The sequence below is a fragment of the Danio rerio genome, chromosome 15 (genome assembly GCF_052040795.2).
Source record: "Danio rerio strain M-AB ecotype USA chromosome 15, GRCz13ab, whole genome shotgun sequence".
NCBI lineage: Eukaryota > Metazoa > Chordata > Actinopteri > Cypriniformes > Danionidae > Danio > Danio rerio.
The window spans coordinates 18,264,472-18,286,282 of NC_141035.1; the positions used below are offsets into that span (position 1 = coordinate 18,264,472).

Genomic DNA, 21,811 nt, shown 5'->3' on the forward strand with positions numbered 1-21,811 from the left:
GGCGAGAATACACTGCTTGCAGTGTAAAAAGATTTTACTCAATGCGAGTCGATGAAATAGTAGTTGCAGAAAGACTTCGGTGACCAGATATCTTGTTTTTCAGCTTTATTTTTAGTGTTCGGAGTTATTATGGAAAAAACAAACATTTTTTATCGTGTATTTCAGCTTCTCTTAAAAAATTGTTGGTATCATTTCAGTCTAAGTACCAGTTCCTCTTATTAACTAGTGGCTAATTACTTGCGTAATAGTAAGATATTGTCTGTTTATTTGTTATAAAAACATATTCTGTATGATTTTATTGTACATCCTTAACCCTTCTTAATACATAAACACAACTACCTCCTTAATTAACAATTCATACGCTGCTAATTACAAGTTTGTAGAGCTAAAAGTCAAAGGGACATATTAATAGTACGATTTGTACCCTAATATAAAGTGTGACTAAGATCTTAATCTGCTTGTTCTAGTATTCTAGCACCTTTACATTTAGACATTTTGACCTTTCATAAAGTGTTTTTATGCATAGAAAGTCCTTGTACGTGTTTGATCACTATATCAATTGATGTCTGTACATGTCAGTTTTAATACATATTTATAAAAGTTTTTTTTCCTCATAAATTTCCACTTCTTCCAGACATCCCGTTTTTAATTATATATCTTTATTGTATCTGTTTTAAAGGTATTTACAGAAAAATATTGCATAATTTGCCTGATTGTAAACAACATTTCAAACCATTGACGCTAATGTCAAACAAATAATTGGTAGAATTTGTAACTTCATACAGTGTTCGGGGTTTTGTGCTAGAAATACGTATTTGCACATTTCATAATTCATTTAAAAAACACTTGAAATACAAAATATGTTTGCAAATGTTTTAATGAAATCCATTAACTGCGGGAGTATGTTGATAACTATTACTTATTTTTCTTAGTTGTTTATATGTTGGTGAACTGGAGTAAGTAGTAAAAATGATTCTTATTTATTGTGTTAATATCTAATCATTTGTTCATCTTGTATTCCACTCTGATATATCTCGTCACCCTGCATCAAAACAACACTAGCATTCTGAATAGCATTATGCTCATATGGAAATTTGATGTATGTCATATATGAACATATGTATAAAATGATATCTAACATATTTGAACATATATGTACATATTTGTATTCCCAATTGTTGAAAAAAATAAACGTTAAAGGACATTTAATGCAATATTGTTCAGGTGTGAGTTTCAACAGAGTGTAAAAATCTTTTTGGTTCTGTGAGTCTCATCTATCAAATCTGATCTTTATTTGTATTCTCTATTGGATTCAAGTCAGGTAAATGGCTGGGCCATTCTACAGCTTGATTTTCTTTTTCTGAAAGCATTTGAGAGATTCCTTGGCTGTGTTTTGCATCATTGTTTTGCTAAAATGTTCACCCTGGTTTCATCTTCATCCTCCTGCTAATCTAGAGGTTGGATTAATGCAGTTAATATTTATTTATAATGACGAAGGGCAAAGCTTTGCTGAAAAACTACTGAGAGATTTCAGCTGCTGTCTGGGCTTTCACTGCCTTTCTACATCTCCCCTGTATACTAATTAGATCTGTTTTCTTTGCATATATGGATTTCTTTGGTTGTTCTGAGATAAATGAATACGTGTTCAATACTCATTTTCCACAATGTATATATTATATATGTGAAATCCTAACTTTTCCCAGAGATGGGTTGCGGCTGGAAGGGCATCCGCTGCGTAAAAACGTGCTGGATAAGTTGGCGGTTCATTCCGCTGTGGCAACCCCAGATTAATAAAGGGACTAAGTCAACAAGAAAAGGAATGAATGAAATCCCAATTCAATCCCACAGTAATTCATAACTCAGTGGCTAATTCTTATTAATTTATACAAACTCATTTGTACATTTTAGTACAATTTTCTCATCCCCCAAAGCAGAGTAGTTTAGCCACTTTTCTGACAATACAATATGAATAAATAAATAAAATAGTTATGTTTTCTCATGTGATCTGGCTGAAAACCCAAACATGACCTTATGTATGAACATATGTTGCTATTTTTCAGATTATTATATCACTTAATAAGTTTATTGTTAAACCTGATTGTAAACTATTCATCTAAATTCTTTGTAAAGCAGTTTTTTAATACAGTTTGCATTGTATAAAGCTCCATTGAGATTATTGTGACTTGACCTGACTCTTCTGACATCTCCATCTCTTTGGCATCCCTCAGAACCACCAAGGCATCTGTCCGCAGGAGAGCGTTTACTGCGAAAACAAGTGTGGCGCAAGAATGATGCGGCGACTCCTGTCCCAGCACACCATGACGGAGTGTCCCAAACGCACACAGCCCTGCAAATACTGTGGCAAAGAGTTTGTGTACGACACAATCCAGGTGAGTGACAAGTCAAGCAAACCACTGTACCTCATTCAGCTCTACACTCCTCAGCTGTGGCCTGGCATCAGTACCACACGAAACCGGATGCTAATAGTGTTTGCTTGTTGACTTTTATTCCTGTCGGGTGCTGATGGAACAGTAGCCGCTCAGTGGCGAATTAAAAGGGGTTTTGAGGCTGCGCTGGGCGGATGGCAATGAGCCTCTGACTGCATAAACGCTGGCTTTCATACTTGATTGTGGGTTTGGTGCCAACCACAGCTTGGGCTGGCCTCGCTTCTTTTCATAACACCTGCGTTCACACATAGAGGTATACATGCTGGAAACACTGGGAGATTCAGCTGCCAGGCTAATAGACATGCTAGCCATTTTCGAAAACATGGTGCGCTGTCTTCATACATCTGTCATGGGGATTCAGATGTGACCGTTCTGTGAATTAGATCCCACGGGTGGTGTGTTGTGACTCATTTTTTTGCAGTTTGTTGTTGATTTTGAATGGATTTGAATGTTAGCATGTTGCTAAGCTAATATAATGCTCAAAAATCAGCTATGAACACAGAAACACAGTCTTTCCAACATATTACACACAAATATGTTGCAAGGATTTATCTGTGTATTTATCTACATTTTTAAACAGGGATTTAAATATGTTAAATCTTTTGCAATTTGAAAAGTATTGTTTTAGTAAGGGAACAAAATAATGAATTCATAAATGCGAAATGTTATAAGTCTACATTGGATCTACATACATCACCTAAAGCTGAATAATATTAAATAAATACGCTTTCCATTGATGTTTTGTTTGTTAGCATAGGACAATGTTACAACATTGTCGAGATACAACTATTTGAAAATCGGGATTTAATGAAATGAAATGAGGGATTAAAAAAAATCTAAACACTGGGAAAATTAACTTTAAAGTTACTAACATGAAGAGCTTAACAATGAAAATTACTAATATATTTATATATTTTTTAATTAGATATTTTTAATATTTATTATATACAGTTTTATATATATTTGCATTCGTTTTGTGGGTAGGCTTGGAAATGGCACTAAATTGTTACAGTTTATAATCAACGACCATTTTATTTGGATTTTTTAATGTTTGCTGTCTGTTTCTGCATCATGGAACTGCTTGCAAAACGGATATGACTCCACAGACATTCTAGTCATGGCGAGAATACACTGCTTTATGGTGTAAATAGATGTTTTTGCCAGGAAATTGACAGAATGTCTTCATTAAACATGATATTTATGTAATATTCTAGTGACTTGGCATAACATATCTATCATTTGACCTATTCAATGTGTTTTTGGGTACTTACAAAATTTCCAGTGCAAAATAAGACTGGTTTTATGGTCCAGGGTCACACATTACTTTTTTAAATCAACAAAATTGACAAATTACAACATTTTAAGTTGTGAAATCAGTTGGAGGACCAGATTTATAGATACATTTCATTGCTGAACAGCTTTAGAATCTACATTTTTCTAACCTTGTCCACTCTCTTGGATGTCACTTAACCTTTCTTATGGATGCACACAGTGTGGGTTGTGAATTTGGCCTTATATAAGCAGGTGGGATAATTAAGTCATCTACATTTTGGAACATACTTCATGCTAAGAGCACATGATATCTTAAAATACAGCCACTGTAGGCACTTATAGGTTTTCAAACCAAAAGAAAAGTTGTTCTCATTTTCTCATACAGAGGAGGATTCATGTTTCACATGTTTTGGTGCGCCATTTCCTACTTTATGACTAATATTTGGCCTACACTTCAATCCAAATGCTGAGCATCTGTCAGTGCGTGTTTCCTGGCATCTGAACCTGTGACTTCAGCCTTTCTAGTGTCACGCTGTATCAGCTGAGGCATGAGAACATGAGTGCAGACACTCTTGGCCATTTATATGACATTTTCAGCAAAAAAGGGGAAACTTTTTATACGTTTTACCTGTTTGTTTGCAAAACAATGTTGTTTTTGGAACTAATATTGCATACATTTGAAAGCTGATTTAAAAGTGAAAGTTTTTGTCGTGTTCGACGCCTAAAATGAAAGTCTCTGAAAAACAATGACATCATGTACATGCCCAGTATGTGTTTAGTAGAGTGTATATTAAAGGCAAGTGCAAACAAACATACACAACTACGGCAGAATATGTGGTAGTGTTGTTGTTTCTCAAGTGTTTACATTAGCTTCATCAGCAAAGAGTGGATTTACTTAACATTACAACCAAAAGTGAAGACGCATCTTTCACACATTTAGACACACACAATTATATAGACAAAAGCACCAAGCAACCGATGACAAATTCTGGCCTGGCATGCGTAATACAGCAGTTTTGTCCATTATTGCCAAATATCATTAACACATAAAACTTTATCAAAATGGTAGGGCGAAAACATAAAAGTTTTCATCTAAATATTTGTTGTTTAAAATGGCATAAGACACCAAATAACCACAAACAACCTTGATTCTAAAGCAGATGAGAAAATATGATAAAAATTTGGTCACACTTTGTTTTCCGGAACAATTCTTTCTACTAATAAACTTTTATCTCTGACATTTGCCTCAATAAACTCCAAATTTCCTGCTTATTAATAGGTATTAAGGTAGTAGTTGGGTTTAGGTATTGTTTAGGATTAAGAATGTACAATAAAGTCATGCAGACTATGTACTTTACATGTATTCATAAACAGCCAATATCTTAATAATAGACTGATAATACACCATTAGCTAATAATGAGAATTGGTATTTAAACTGAAGTATTACTTATTTAAACAAAAAAAGCATTTTATAAAACATTCCAACTTTGTCAGATCTGGTGTTTGAGATGATCTCATGATGATTTTCATGAACGCACGCATATTTTGGAGCTCACGCCTTAGTGCTCAAGCTGTCATTGCTAAAGAAATCACAGCACAACCTCCAGATTAACGTCAGTGCTAATGCCCGACTGTTGCCTTTGCTCTCCACAGAACCACCAGTATCACTGCCCTCGCTTCCCAGTGCAGTGCCCCAATCAGTGCGGCACCCCGAACATCGCCCGTGAGGACCTGGCCAACCACGTGAAGGAGAGCTGCGGCAGTGCGCTGGTCCTCTGCCCATTCAAAGAGGCCGGCTGCAAACACAGAGTGAGTGCTGGACACATTCACGCAAATTGTGACCCTGACTTTCAAGCTATTAGTGGAAACCTGATGAATAAAAATAAATAAATTAGTTTTGAAATTTGTATTAAATGTAAAGGAAAGTACTTTTCAAGTAAACACAGACATTTAATTGATTAAATGCAGTATGAATTAGTACATCAAATATTAGCGTAAAAATTAATTGCTTTTTAAATGAATAATTTGTTCTATTTATTTGTTGTATATTCCTGATATGCTGTAATGTAGTATTTCTCTCAAACTGTAATTGAGTATATTAAGTATTCTTTTTTTATTAAAAAATACTTAACTTTTGTGTACTGTTAAAAATGACTACCCTTTCCTTGTGTTGGTGGCTGTTTTTCCCCATTGACTTTCGTTATAACAACATGTTTTGATTGTGAAGCCATGACATCAAATAATCATGCATTTATTTTACTGTTGTTGTTTTATTTCCTGTTGGGAAGAGATAAAACCTTTCATTTTTACTGTTGATTATCAGTTGGCAGCATTAACCCTTTACATATGCCTATTTGAAAATGTTTCTGGCTTTTATATTAAGTTCTGTGGAGTGAAACAGCAAAATATGTGTCATCCAAAAATCATTCCGTTTGCTAAAACACAGGTAACGTTGTGGCCAACCTAAGACTCAAAATCACACCAGAGTGGATGTAAACATCCCGAAGAGCACATAAGGGTTAATATACTCAATATTTTTAAAAGTTGTGTCTAGAAATGGTAGGATTGTTACATTTGCCAAATGTATAGTACTTTTCAAATGGACAAATACAAAGACTTTTGAAATGTTGTTTTTTTTATTTGTCATGTTTAAAACGTTTTAAAATATAATTAACAAACTTAATACATTTGTTTTCAAATGGACAGATAAACAGACTTGTTACAACTGTGTATACAGTTTATGTTTTGAAATGTCATTTATATATACCAGTCATTGCAGTTAATTAGAGACAAATTGCATTTAATTAATTAAAATAGATCATTAGTTTTTTTTTTACAGTTTTTTTAAATGTGGCATTTGCAAATGAATCATCAAGTATTTATTGATTGATTTTTTTAAACCATGTTCAGTTTAAAATAACTATTTAATTGCCTTAAAACTTTTTTAAAAATGTATTAATACAGCAATATGCACTGCCTGACAGAAGTCTACCTGATCCCAGTTGTGAGATCAAAAAAATAACTTCTAGTTGATCATTTGGAAAAGTGGCAGAAGGTAGATTTTTTCCGATTAATCATCTTTGAACTGCATCCTGATCATCACAAATACTGCAGAAGACCTATTGGAACCCACATGGAGAATCTCTTAGAAATCAGTCAAGTTTGGTGAGGGAAAAATCATGGTTTGGGTATACATTCAGAATGGGGGCGTGCAAGAGATCTGCATAGTGGATGGCAACATCAACAGCCTGAGGTATCAAGACATTTGTGCTGCCCATCACATTACAAACCACAGGAGAGTACAAATTCTTCAGCAGGGTCACATCAAAGTTCCTGAAAGCAAAGAAAGAAGGTCAAGGTGCTTCAGGATTGGCCAGCTCAGTCACCAGAAATGAACATTATTGAGCACATCTGGGGTAAGATGGAGGCACTGATGATGAATTCAAAGAATGTTGATGAACTCTGGGAGTCCTGCAAGAACACTTTCTGTGCCATTCCAGATGACTTTATTAATAAGTTATTTGAGTCATTGCAGAGATGTATGAATGCAGTCCTCCAAGCTCATGAGAGTCATACATAATATTTACTCTTTTTCCTTTGCACTATTACTTTTTAAACTTGAATAGGCCACAAGACTTTTGTCAGGTAGTGTAGACTGTTGCCAGTAAAACACTGATTCTACAACGATTAGTCTGATAGAATCAAACAGGAGTCAAAACCAACACTCACAGTCACATTATCCTTACACAAATCTGTTTTCTGGTTTCCAGTGCCCAAAGATGGCGATTGGTCGGCATCTGGAAGAAAGCACTAAATCCCACCTGACCATGATGTGCAGTCTCGTGGGACGCCAGAGGCAGGAGATCTTGGAGCTCAGACGCGAAATGGAGGAGCTCTCGGTCAGTCACGATGGCGTCCTTATCTGGAAACTGACCGACTACTCACGCAAACTGCAGGAGGCCAAACTGCGCAACAACCACGAGTTCTTCAGTCCACCTTTCTACACGCACCGCTACGGGTATAAGCTTCAGGTGTCTGCTTTTCTAAATGGCAACGGCAGTGGTGAAGGCTCGCATCTGTCCATATACATCCGCGTGCTGCCCGGAGAATATGACAACCTGCTCGAGTGGCCCTTCTCATACAAGGTGACCTTCTTGATCTAAACTATGTTTAACATGGGCAAATATAGCACCAACTCAACTAGGAGTGTCATGATAATGGATTTCTCACACCATAATTATTGTAGCTAAAAGAATTTACAATATTGAAATATCACAATATCTAAAACCTTAGAAGAAAAATCTTTTACTTTGTTTGTTTGTGAACAAGCTCATAAATGCATTTAAATTTATATATTTCATTTAGGTTTCAACGCTGTTTAAATAGCAAAAGCATTTCCAATCATATGTGTGCCCATAGGCGTTCTGGTCTAAAAAAGGAGGCGTGTTGAGGCGCATTGCTGGTGCGTTGCTATTTTGAGGAACTAAAATACACTGTTCAATAGACCAGCTGAGAGCAGGTCTAAAGTCCAGCGCAGAGCGCGTTAGTTGTGCGCCTCACTTAAACATCGCTTAATACACACAGGCTGTACAGCAATACACAAATATCTTTACAAATGGAAAAAGAATTAAAGGATTAAACTATTACGAAACATACTATTTTCTAGCCTACATAAATATAAAAACCACTGCCTCATGCCTTCTTCATCTTGGGGGGCTTTTTCCAGTAAATTTATGACAATTTGCTTTTGTATAATGTTATTATTAGTAGCAGTATTATTTATTATATCCATATTTATATTTGTTTTATTAAAAACAAGCTTAGGTTTGCCCACCTGTCAGGTTTTAGACCATATGAGACACAGCATGTGTATTTGGAAATAACTGATCACACTTCGTTATTATTGTTTATTCATTCATTTGCTGGAAATTAGAACTGAATTTAGAAACAGTTTTGAAACAAATCTTTGCGCTTAATAAATGCAAAAAAAGTAATATAAAAAAAATTATTAATAAAAAATGTATTATGTAGGCTAATGGATGTCTGCGTACAACACGTTTCCTTATCCACAAGAGTGAAAGTAAAGAATGAGGAGGCTCATTCTCTTATTCTCGTGCTCTAGATGCTCTGTTTAACTGTTTTGTGTCACTAGTGAAGCATTCAGTTTTTCCACTTACAAAGTTCGCCATGTAAATAGCAAATGTGCTATGGCACGATGCAATTACTTCTGAAGGGAATGGGAGACGAGACCCTGGTTGGTTTATTCTCAAAACACACCTATAACTCATTAAGAGAATAAGCACAACCCTGTTAGACCATGTGCCACGGCGCAAAGCTGATTTTTCCATTCTTAAAATAGCAAAAGTGGATTCTGACATGCCATAATTGCTTTTGCGCCCTGCGCTTTAGACTTTGCACCTGGATCATCAAAATAGAACCCATAATGCACCGAAGTATATTGCGAAAAACAATAGTGATCATATTATTGTCATTTTAAGAACATTTTACGCCACTCTTTATACTGTATAATGCCAGAATAACAATATAATATCGTCAAAATGCTAGTCTTCCAAACTACACATACTATTTTATTCTTAAGAATATTTCATTTGTTTATAGTCATTTTACCAGTTTAATAATCAGGCATATGCTAAATAAATAATGTGTTAATAAAAAGAGCAAGATAAAAAGGAACAGAGGCTGCAGTATCTGCTACTAGATCTATTTTCAGTTGTCTGACATCAACATGTATATAAAAAAAACTATTGTAGTTTATAGTAAATTCTATAGTGCTTTTAATCATACTGACACTTTTAATAAAGATAGAGAAACTGCACAATCAAAACAAATGTTTCTAGAATTCGTTTTTGCTTATTGGCAATATATATTTCATGTGTTTTCTTAACTTAAAAGTGTTTGAGCTCTTTCAGCCACCATACCTCAAAGTACAAAAATGGCTATAAAAGTATATATGAATACCTTTTCCATCTTCACTGACATATTTCTTTACCAGCATCAATTGTGATTATTTTAACCCTTCAAATGTCAGTTTGCTTACAAAATCACACCGTTGTTCAAAAACAACAACAGCAAGATCAATTCTTTTGTATATTTAAAATAATATGCAAAATCATTTTTTCTATTAATTAATTTATTTATTTGTTCATTTATTTATTTGTTTGTTTATCTATCTTTATGTCCTCCAAGGTGACCTTCTCCATCCTCGACCAGAGCGACCCGTCACTATCCAAACCCCAGCACATCACCGAGACCTTCAACCCGGACCCCAACTGGAAGAACTTCCAGAAGCCCTGCAGCAGCCGCAACTCGCTGGACGAGAGCACGCTGGGCTTCGGCTACCCCAAATTCATCTCGCATGAGGAGATCAAGAAGAGGAACTACATCCGCGACAACTCCATCTTCCTCAAAGCTTCCATAGAGATCCCGCAAAAAATCATGGCCTGAGGGGTGAACATTTGTGTCGACGTTTTGTTTTATCCCCTCACAGAGCCCATCTGTTTGGTGACTCGGCCAGATTTGAGGAGCCGTACCAAAATATGGAAGTGTTTCGCAAAGTCATCTCTTGGATTTGCTTTCTAACACATTCTTCCTCAGTCTACAGCAACGCCTTTGGACATTCAGTAGTGCCTAGAACATTTGTTTTAATTCAACTGTTATTTCTGGACTGTGAAAGGCTATTCCTAACCTTTTGAGATTGACAAGACGTACACTAACCCTCTTTCTACCCCGTTGAAAAATGGGTGTGAGCTCAACTGAACGTAGATTCAACTAGTTTAAGTAAACTAACAACGGCTGTGAACTAAATGTAGCTTAACTCGTTCGACTCCACGGTGCATTGTAGTACTTGCGTTTTTTTCAACACTAGTCAACGTTTGAGATGATTCCAAGCATGGCATTTTTGTCTAGCTTTTTTTTAATAGTTATCGTATGATGGAAATCAAACTCATGCAGTCGGATTCGGATCGAAAGCCATTGCGAGAGATTGTTTACATTCAGTTAGAGGGGGGAGATTCATTCATGGACCAGTTCTGTTGTTTTGTACTGTATCCTGTATTCTTAACCAGCGTGTGAGGGCTTGACGGTCGGATGAGCGAAAGGAACCAAAAGTTTTTGATATGTGAAAAATATAAATGTGAGCAGCATTGTGTCACAAAGCGAGGAGGATTTCGAATGTGAACTCTAGACTCGACATGCTCAGTTCTTTGTCTTGCTGTGGTGGATGATGAACCGAGAAATGAGCGGCGCTGGTAGTTTGGCTTACCTGTGCCTGGTAAAGCAGCATGTGAGCAAGTGGAGAGTTCTTCCATGTGCCTGAGGAAGATGAGCCTTGTGCAATATGGCTGCCATTGCTCCATACAGACCAGTGGAGGACTTTTTGTTGATCCTTATTATTATAATATATTATATGTGAATACTAATAACGAAAAAAAAAATGCAAAAAGCACATTCTTCTTCGCATTTAATCCCGCTACGATACCAGCTAATATTTTGCAACAAAAAAACAAGAAAACCTTGGAAGAAAAACAAAAGAAAAAAAAGAGACTTTTTTTGCTAAGATTCTGTATTTTACAAAGTACTTCGGATGTTTTCTACAATACTTTTTTGGCGATGAGTTTCGGGGACTGTTCGTTGGACCCTTTTCACGTTTCACCTTCTGTGGCATTTGCTCGGTCATTTATTATTTTTTTGTCTGGTTTGGATTTTTGCATATTATGTCTGTATTATTTCCTCTTGAGAAGTATTTATTTTAAGGCGCCATAATGTGAGCTTGACAGGAAAATGGTGCAGATGTTTTTTTATATGTTAATTTGATGATTGCTTGTCAAATATCACTTGAAATAAAATAATGTCTACAAGTTGGGCTCTGATCTGGTGTGTCGTCGCTAACATTTTGCTGGAAAACAGGGACAAAATGGAGTTAAACAATCTATTTGGGAGTCTACTAGGGCTGTAACAAGTCACTGTAAAGCTGCGGTCACACTGCACTTTTCTCCCTATAGACTTCTATTCATACGCATGTGAATGCGTCAAACTGGAAACGCAAGCTTGTGCTATAAGTTTCACAGTTCGCTGCGTTGCAAAGTTCAAGCTTGGTGAACTCTGACCTGCGAAATCGCATCACTTGACTGCGTGAGACCAATCAAGGATCAAAACATGACCTCTCTGGGCAGGAATTTAAAATATGGACCAATCACTAACTTTATTAAATTTCTTATCATCTTGTTTAATCCCACCCCTTTTTGCAGCTCCATACTAGAGTTTTACAAGCTCAAACATAGTGTGACCGCAGCTTTATTCAATTGAAAATCAATTTAAATTTGTGACTATTTAAACCGGTACAAATATTGACTGAATTGCGATACATGTTTTGTACAGAGGGAGTGCTGTTTACCAGCAACTTGCTTTACCTGAACATCAGCAGCAGTGTTGCCAACCTAGCGACTTTGTCAATTTTCAAAAAGGCGATTAGCGGCTAATCTAGCGTCTTTTTGTGTTACTGGAGATTTTTATAAACTCTCATGTGTACTGTAGCGTTCCTACTCGAGCTGCAGCTGATGCCGTCGGTTCCTCCCCCGCCTCAGAGCACTCAAACCTCTTTCATTCGACTCACATTGGCAAAGCAACAAGCAACCATTCATTTCAACAGAAAACGCAAGCGACAGTGACAGTTGGCGATCAGGTGGGCATGTCGAGCAATGCGAAGTTGAGAACCCTTTAACTTAATGCAAATGAAGAGCGAATTTCTTGCGCGACCAATAGGAACACCATTAGAGATCGCGTGATCATCTCTCAGAGGCCGGTTGTATTCATGCTGTATATACCTACACACCCCTGCAATTGAAGCAGGCCGCCAGCCAGAGCGACAGGCAGCTACAAAGTCACTGCTGGTCTGAATTAGGCATCACAGGCGGCCCAGTCCTTGTTCAGCAGTCTCTCCTATACCTGCAGCCTGAGAGCAGATCACTCCTCTGCATACCGACAGCAAATGATTGCGCGAGGTGTCAAACTGATCTGCTTCTCTTTTATTTCAACAATTTATTTTGACCGTTTTTTCTTTACTTATTCACAATCACAGATATTTTAGTGACAGTTTCGGAACTTGTCTGAGGTTATTACGCCTGAGAGATTACTGCAAATTAACTACACATCTATAATGATATACTGTATTCAAGCAACAATAAATTTAGTTCAATTGCCATGCATACATAAAGCATAGTATAAATATAAGTATTTATTAACCATAGGCTGTTAAACAAACAGAAATGGTTGGATGTGATGACGTCAGCAGGGCTTAATTTGTGACGGAACAAGTCGGATCCGGATTCAGTACCTATGGAATCTGATGTGGCACCTCATTGTACTGATCCCATTACCCACCACTTCCTGGCAAGCTATTAATAGGTCAAATCATGCTGATCAGAGGATTGGCAGCTCCGCTTTTTCCGACCAGTGTTAATGCTACGGAGATCACATGGTACATCAGTGTTTTCATAGCGAAAGTGTAAAGATGTACTTCAGACTAAACGAAAAAGCTTTGCTGTTACAGAACCAGGTATTAGATTGTTTCGTTTTTACCCTCTCTTTTCAAATTTAGTTTATGCATAATATAATAATTTGCTTATTATATTCTATATTATAATTAGTATTTTATGCCTGTGGCCAGTCCCGTGAAGCAGAGGGCCCATTGACTACCTCTATACACATTGCTCTCTGGTATAGGAAAGGCCTTTCTCTTCACATTAGCCATTTCAGTCCCCAGTGATTTTTTTATTTATTTTTTTTCATGAGCAGGGCACATTGTAAATGTGCAAAGAGCTCAGCTTATAACAGAAATTCTGATATTTCTTTTTAAAAAATGTTTAATCCCAGCACAGTTGTAGTTTGTATAAAAGAGATTCTTTTATTTTGTTTTGTTCATTTTTGATTTGGAATTGGTTCTAAATTTGTAATGTAGCTGATCAGTCAAAGTTTTAGTTTGTTTATATTAAAGAATCTTATTTAGTTTGTATTATTATTTCCTTTTTTATATGGATTCTGTTTAAAAATTTCAATTTAGTAAGTACAGAAAAGATTTTATATAAAAATAATATATATATATATATATATATATATATATATATATATATATATATATATATATATATATATATATATATATATTTTGAGAAAAATATGAAAGGGCTCTTGTTCACCCTAAATTTATCTCAAATAGTTTTGTGTAAAAAAAAATCATGACTAAATCATGAATTGTGAGTTTAGTATTGGGATTCTTATTGAATCGTGAGTAAGGTTAGGGCTGAGCAATTTGGCCTAAAATCTCAATTAAATGAAATTTAAATTTAAATTAAATTAAATTTTTATTAAATTAATTTTTATTTTAACTCGATTATGATAAATGAATGATTATTTGATTTATTTTTTGCCTCTCTACCAATTTCCTTTACGGGTTTTTTTCTGAATGCTACTTTAATGTACAAGAAGCTAACTAGCACATTTAGAGGCGGGAACCGGCAGATGTGCAACAACTTCAATCAATAGGTAAACACTGTAAACACTTTCAACTGCAGCTCAGATTGGATCTGATTTTTCCGCATATGGAGATGATCCGAACTCCACGCCGCTCCCGGACTACTCTCCATTGGAAATTGAATGTTTTCCGGTCTGCCGCTTTCGTTTGTTGTATGCAGTGGAAAGGTGGCTTAAATCAGCCTTAATAGAGCGAGGTCTCTTGACTCCACATGCGGTAGGGAAAGTAATAGAAAAATTGACCTGGAAAAAATTGATCGATTATAGGTTCTGAATGTTGATTTCCATCACTTTTTGGTTTATTGCCCAGTCAGGTGAATTGTTTCATCCCTAGACTCTACAATTAAAACCAAATTTAAAAAATAATGGAACCATCTGAGAGATTTAAATTAGTCACAAAACCCTGGGTTTTTGTTGATTGCAGCTTGTCTGCAGGTTCTTAAAAAGTCTTAAATGTCAAAATCTAAATTTTAGGCCTTAAAAAGTCTTAAATTTACTGAATTGTTGTGTTGAAAGTCTTAAATCTTTTTTTAAACGCGTTTTAATTATCTTTTGTTCATGTATTGCTACCCAATCTGGTCAACACCCTTACAACCACCAACAATCCATCTCAATAAAACTTTAAAATGTTATTTAAAAAGGTCATTTTAACTCTATTTACCATAATAGTTTAATTATTTTCCTTACAGTAACATTTGCGAACCCCCTTGCAATCTCCAGCTATTGATCTGCTTGACAGACATGCTGGATTGACCTGATTTGTTGACAAATGGTTGTGGATCCATTCCTTGGCAGTTTGTGGGTCTTTTCCTCTTTGCAAAGAAACTTTCCAAAGACATCAGTTTCTTAGTCATTTTGCTGCTTGTGGATTAAATTTGGATGCTCAAATGATCGAAATGTAAGCGAGAGAATACGGTGATTTTTAAAAAAATAATAGATCATTCCGACTCAGATAATGAATAAAATGAAAATAATTAATGATATCCTGTGCAGCCAGGTACCAATTTATCCATGGACCTGTACTGGTCTGTGGCCCGGTGGTTGAGGACCACTGGTCTAAAATTCCTAAAAATATCATTAAAGTCTTAAATTTAACTTGGTGAAACCTGCAGAGTAGTAGAATTTTGTGCTCAGCCATGGACTGAATTTTGTGCTTTACATATTTATTGTGAATCTCTATGTGCAAAACGATGCTGCAAATTGACATTTTTATTCATTTTCACAATTTGCTTCAATCACAGTTGCTCAGTTTACCTGAGCAGGGGCATAAGTTTGCCCTATTACTTTTCATTTGTGCAGTTTTGGTCATTTTGGTGGCATCTTCGCTTCAAGCTGCATAAATCTCATTCACAAATAATGAATTTTGTGTACTAAGTAAATTGTGTACTAAAGTGAATTGTACTAAGTGTAAAACTGATTTATTAAAGCAAATGAGAGGAAAGTATTTACATTTAAATTGACATTTAAAAATGTATGCTGTTTCCAGTAATAGCCAAAGTATTTTTTAAGCAAAATTGTCCAAAAGGATGCATGAAGTTTGTAATAACTTTGGTATTCTGATTGATTTACAGTTGCAAACAAAATTATTAGCTCCCCTTTGAATTTTTCTTTCCTTTTAATATTTTTCAAATTATGTTTAACAGAGCAAGGACATTTGTTACAGTATGTCTGATAATATCTTTTCTTCTGGAGAAAGGCTTATTTGTTTTATTTCGGCTAGAATAAAAGCAGTTTTATTTTTTTAAAAAAACATTTTAAGGGCAAAATTATTAGCCTCTTTAAGCTATACTTTCTTTGATAATCTACAGAACAAACCATCGTTATACAATGACTTGCCTAATTACTCTTACCTGCCCAGTTAACATAAACAACCTAGTTAAGTATTTAAATGTAACTTTAAGCTATATAGAAGTGTCTTGAAAAATATCTAGTCAAATATTATTTACTGTCATCATGGCAAAGATAAAATAAATCAGTAATTAATAATGATTTATTAAAACTATTATGTTTAGAAATGTGCTGATAAAATCTCTCTCTTAAACAGAAATCGGAAAAAAATGAACAGGGGGGCTAATAATTCAGGGGAGTTAATAATTCTGATTGCCACTGTAGATGAATGGTCTCAAACTCAATTCCCGGAGGACCGCAGCTCTGCATAGTTTAGCTTTAGCTGCTTAATAGTCCATAGTAGTCTTGATTAGTTGGATCAGCTGTGTTTGATTGGATTGGAGCAAAACTGTGCCCTCCAGGTTTCGAGTTTGAGACCATTGATTTTGGTTATTTTTAAAAATTAAAATCAATTTGACACAAAAGACAGAGATAACTAACAAGCTAATCATAAACATTGCTCTTGTGTAAAAAGTCTCTGCTGTTAAGTCGGCTTCTTGATGTAAATGTTATTTCCTGACACCGGTTGCAGTTTCTTTAACACGAGCTTCTGTTTGCTCTCTCAAAGTTTGCAATGGCCCAAAGTCTCAAATATTTAGGCATCCCGCGGGAGCCGCCCACCAGACCAGCTCCACAAAGCCTTTGTTGAAGAAAGCAACCACACTTAAGAACAGCACATCCTCCGATTCAGTCTCAAATAACTCCCTGAGAAACATTCAGCAGTGTCCGTGGTGTAAGATAAAATAAAATGATGTACATCCAGAGTTCCCACGCTTGCTGAGAAATCTCTGGGAATATGAGAGAGTGGAGTCTGGAAAAGTAATAAAATGGAGAATTCTATTGTGGAAAAGTACAGTTTCACGCAGCACAAATATATTGCATCAGCCGCTCTTTTGGTGTGCAATATGTTTGAAAAGATTTTTAAAAATGAATGCAATGAACACAAAAAAAAGCTAGAGAGGTTATGGAAATGCACTGGTGAAAAGGTGTGGAAAACTTTAAAAGGGGTCATGATGACATGTGAAATCAAATCTGCCTTGATCTTCTGGCATATAAGAGCTCTTTCTTCCATTGCAACACCTTGCAAGTTCCAAAGCTTCAAATGTCCTCGTTATCAACAAAACATTTTTAAATCAATACTGACTCATTTGCAACCCAGGCTCATTCTGAATCTGTAACTCTAAATACATTTCTGAAGAGAGCAAAATACGTCCCAGGAGCTACCTGGCCGCAGTGTACACTTTTTTAGATCAGAGTTCCATTCGCATCTGTTGTTCTCACGTAAGTCCACCAGAGGCTGCTGTCATCTGACTGAATGAATCTTATCTCAACCCAACCAATAGTGTTTAAAAAAGCAAAGATTGACCTGCTTACCCCCTTTCCTAAACCCAATCACAGTGTTTTAAAAAGCAATCCAGAAAAAGAAAAGGCCTCTTCTGATTTTTACCATGTTTTCAGATTTTACCACATTCTCACCCTGTTATTTCCTTGTTAATTATTATTTTTTTGCCTTTGTTTTTGTCTTACCTGCTTTCTAGAACTGTCCTTCACCAGACTCAAACCCTGTTGTCGCGGTCAAATCCTCTCTTTTTCTCAAGTCCGCCGATGTACATGTCAAGCTACCAGACAAACCTGTAACAGCGGAAAAGCTGTCCATATGGACGTACGCGGTCAGCTAGTAAGCGAGAAAAGGAACAGCGTCATACCGACTTGTAGCATTCAGTTTAAAGAGGAAATGCAGCCATATGTAGCTCTGGCTACATAATTGGCGATCTCCAGAAATATATATTGGGGTACATTTTCAGAATGAGTCTTTGTTGCTCATTTGCCAAATTGTCATGTGACGTCACAAGGGTATTGCATAGATTTCATATCCAGATCATTATTATTCATTTGTTTAATTGTGGACACTTTTGCCTTTACTGAATGCAAGCATTGTCTCATATCATTTTAGCTGAGTTTATCACATGACAAAACTGCATCATTGTTTTCGAAAGCCTCCATTTTTAAAGTCCTCACTGCAATGTGAAAACTAGGTTTTCCGATGTATGCACTTTGGAAATCGTAGCACACTAGTGTAAATCCATTTAGCAAGATAGCCCAGACACACATCCCAAAATTTTTGTGTAAGGCCATTGGCAAGGTAGACAAGGCACACATACATAGTCAAACTGATTGCATGTTTGAATATCTATGTGTGCCTTGGCTACCTTGGTTCATAGTCCACAAAATATATTGTGATAGATCTGCTTGTTTGGGGGACTCAAACCCCGTTTTCATGGTCAACTTTGCTCTGCGTCTCAAGTCCACCAACGTACATGGCAAAACAAACTGGTAACAGTGGGAAAGCCATCCATACGGAGGTAAGCAGTCAGCTGGCAAGCGAGAAAAGGAAGGGCGTCATACTGCCCTGTATTGTTTGTTTTAAAAATGAAATGCAGCCATACAAACCTCTGGCTACATAAAAGGCAATCTCCAGAAATGTATGTACAGTTGAAGTCAGAATTATTAGCCCCCTGACTGATTTATTTTATTTTTCCAATAATGTTGTGGAAAACTGGGATACAACAGCAATACCGGGGGTGGGGGGAGGGTGGGTGTAGGGGGGTAAGTCTTTTGCAATGACTTACAGTAAGCTCACCAAAACATGTACCATTTACTGATAGGCACTTTTTCTACATTTTAGTGTTGAAAAACCTTTTATTTTTTATACCTAACATCTTAAGTGAACCTCAAGACGCATATTACAAAATAAAAAAATAAATGTCATGACCCTTTTATAGGTCTTTACAGCTACAGTTTGGCTGAAATGTCTCCCAATATTGCAGCTTTTATTTCATTCCCTCACAAAGAGCGCCAAGTCTGCACTTTTTTATTGCTTTGTTTTACGGCAGTGAGTGAAAGCAGGCTGTGTCTCATTACTCTGCATGTGCCGATCTCCTCCAGAGATGAAGAGAGGAAGTCAAACAGACACGTGCTCAACTTTGATCTCCTGCCAGAGGTTTTCTCTGGACTCGGTAAGAGCTTATGCGACTTTTTGGAGAAAAAAAGGCATATAAAGGCTTCTCTAAAATCCCTCAGAGAAAAAGAGATGTTTAATTTCTTGGTAAAGCAGGACAGCCCTGAAACGGCACTTTAAACTTTGCGAGACCTACGAGTTGAACATACTGAACACATATGTTTACTTTACTGTTCCAGAATGTGCTGAGTCAAACCTTTATAATTTGTAATTTTAACTTTTAATGAGAAAGAAAGGATTATATTGATAAAAAGTTCCAAATACTGTATTTTGAACTGATATTACTATACTGTTACTATACTACTACTAAAACTATTATCAATATTACTAAAAATTAAAATGTACTGTGCAGATATATGCATGTATTGTAACACAGTAATAAATTGCATTTAAAATATTGGCATGGTTGTTGGTGCCAGATGGGCTGACCTGAGTATTTCAGAAACTGCTGATCTACTGGGATTTTGATGCACAACCATCTCTAGGGTTTACAAAGAATGATCTGAAAAAGAAAAAAGATCCAGTGAGCGACAGTTCTGTGGGTGCTAATGCCTTGTTAATGCCAGAGGTCAGAGGAGAATGGCCAGACTGGTTCCAGCTGATAAAAAGACAACAGTAACTCAAATAACCACTCGTTAAAAACGAGGTATGCTGAAGAGAATCTCTGAATGCACAACACGTCCAATCTGGCAGGTAGGCTACAGCAGCAGAAGACTACACCGGGTGCCACTGCTGTCAGCTAAGAACAGGAAACTGAGGCTACAATTCGCACAGGCTAACCAAAATTAAAAAAAACACTGCCTGGTCTGATGAGTCTCGATTTCTGCTGCGACATTCAGATGGTGGGGTCAGAAATAGGCGTTAACAACATGAAAGCATTGATCCATAATGCCTTTTATCAACACTTCAGGCTGGTGGTGGTGGTGTAATGGTGTGGGGGATATTTTCTTGGCACAATTTGGGCCCATTAGTACCAATTGAGCATTGTGTCAACGCCACAGCCTACCTGAGTATTGTTGCTGACCATGACCATCCCTTTATGACCACAGTGTCTTCATCTTCTGATGGCTTCTTCCAGCAGGATATCGCACCCTGTCATAGAGCATGAATCATGTCAGACTGGTTTCTTGAACATGACAATGAGTTCACTGTACTCAAATGGCTTCCACAGTCACCAGATCTCAATCCAATAGAGCACTTTTGGGATGTGGTGAAACAGAAGATTCACATTATGGATGTGCAGCCAACAAATCTGCTGCAACTGCCTGATGCTATCATGTCAATATGGACCAAAATCTCAGAGGAATATTTCCAGTGCCTTGTTGAATCTATGCCATGAAGGATTAAGGCAGTTCTGAAGGCAAAAGGGAGTACAACCTGGTTCTAGTAAGGTGTACCTAATAAAGTGGCCGGTGACTGTATGTCATATTGAAAATAGTTGCTTCTAAATTGAAATAATATATAACAATATTAATTGTATTTTTGATCAAATAATGAAGCCTTTGTTAAGTCTTTATAAAAAATTATACAACATTATTAATAAAAAATTCTCATTATGTATGTAGATCTCAGTCATTCATTTTCTTTTTGGCTTAGTCCCTTTATTAAATTAGGGTCGCCACAGCGGAATGAACCACCAACTTATCCAGCACATATATATATATATAATTTTAGTTTTTTTTATCATATGAAGTGACCAAAAATACTCTTTTTAGATTTAAGTTTTTTATTTTTATAATACTAATTAATATACAGATAATAATACACAGTATATATAAATAAAAAACATTAAAATCTTTATTCTCAATATGTAATCTTATTATAGATTATTCAAATGTATTTATTTATTTTTTACACCTTCTTTGCTTTCTGGAACTTTGATGTGGAATCTAAAGTATGAGGAGTGCTATCCTGATAAAGAATTTTCCCTCTCCTGTGACTTGTAATGTAATAAGCAGCGCAAATGTCTTGATATCTCAGGCTGTTGATGTTGCCATCCACTCAGCAGATCTCTTGCACACCCCCAACTGAATGTAACCCCAAACCATGATTTTTTCTTCACCAAACTTGACTGAATTTTGTGGGAATCTTGCCTCCATGCATCCCCAATAGGTCTTCTGCAGTAATTGTGAAGACTGGGATGCAGTTCAACAGATGATTTATCGGAAAAATCCACCTTCTGCCACTTTTCCAAGTGATCAAGAAAAGTTATTATTCATTGCTTTTACAACTGGGATCAGCGACAAGACTTTTGTCAGGTAGTGTATTAAAATTTTGTAAAGTCAGCATAATTGACTGTGAGGTCAGAATAATAGAGTATGTCTTGAACATTTGTGTAAGAAACTATTGTATGGTGATTTGAAGTGCTTCTTTCATCCTCATTTGTTAGTCCCTTTGTATAAAATTGTCAGCTAAATTGAAGGTGCAGTATGGAATATTTTTACACAGTGGCTGAACTAGATATTGCAGTTCAAATTCAAAATATTAAAGAGGGTTTTTTTATCTGGCAACTCCAACAATGAATTAAAACAAGATTGAGATTGAGGACACAAACTGGAGCAGAATTGCCTGAAAATCAAGCTTTACACTGTAACTCTGCAACAAAAACAACAAAATAAGTGTATATAAAGCACAAAG

General features: G+C 36.1%; 1 protein-coding gene and 1 long non-coding RNA gene across 2 annotated transcripts in view; both read left to right on the top strand.

Annotated features, from left to right (window-relative positions):
* traf4a (tnf receptor-associated factor 4a) overlaps window positions 1–11,597 on the top strand; it is a 75,898-nt gene extending 64,301 nt beyond the window's left edge. Inside the window, 4 exon segments of the mRNA NM_205762.1 lie at window positions 2,229–2,390; window positions 5,374–5,529; window positions 7,491–7,865; window positions 9,928–11,597. Coding sequence (NP_991325.1) covers window positions 2,229–2,390; window positions 5,374–5,529; window positions 7,491–7,865; window positions 9,928–10,185 — 951 coding nt within the window. The 3' untranslated portion in view covers window positions 10,186–11,597.
* The window catches only part of LOC137487733 (uncharacterized), a 753,637-nt gene that overhangs the window by 314,006 nt on the left and 417,820 nt on the right, over window positions 1–21,811 (top strand). The window lies entirely within an intron of this gene.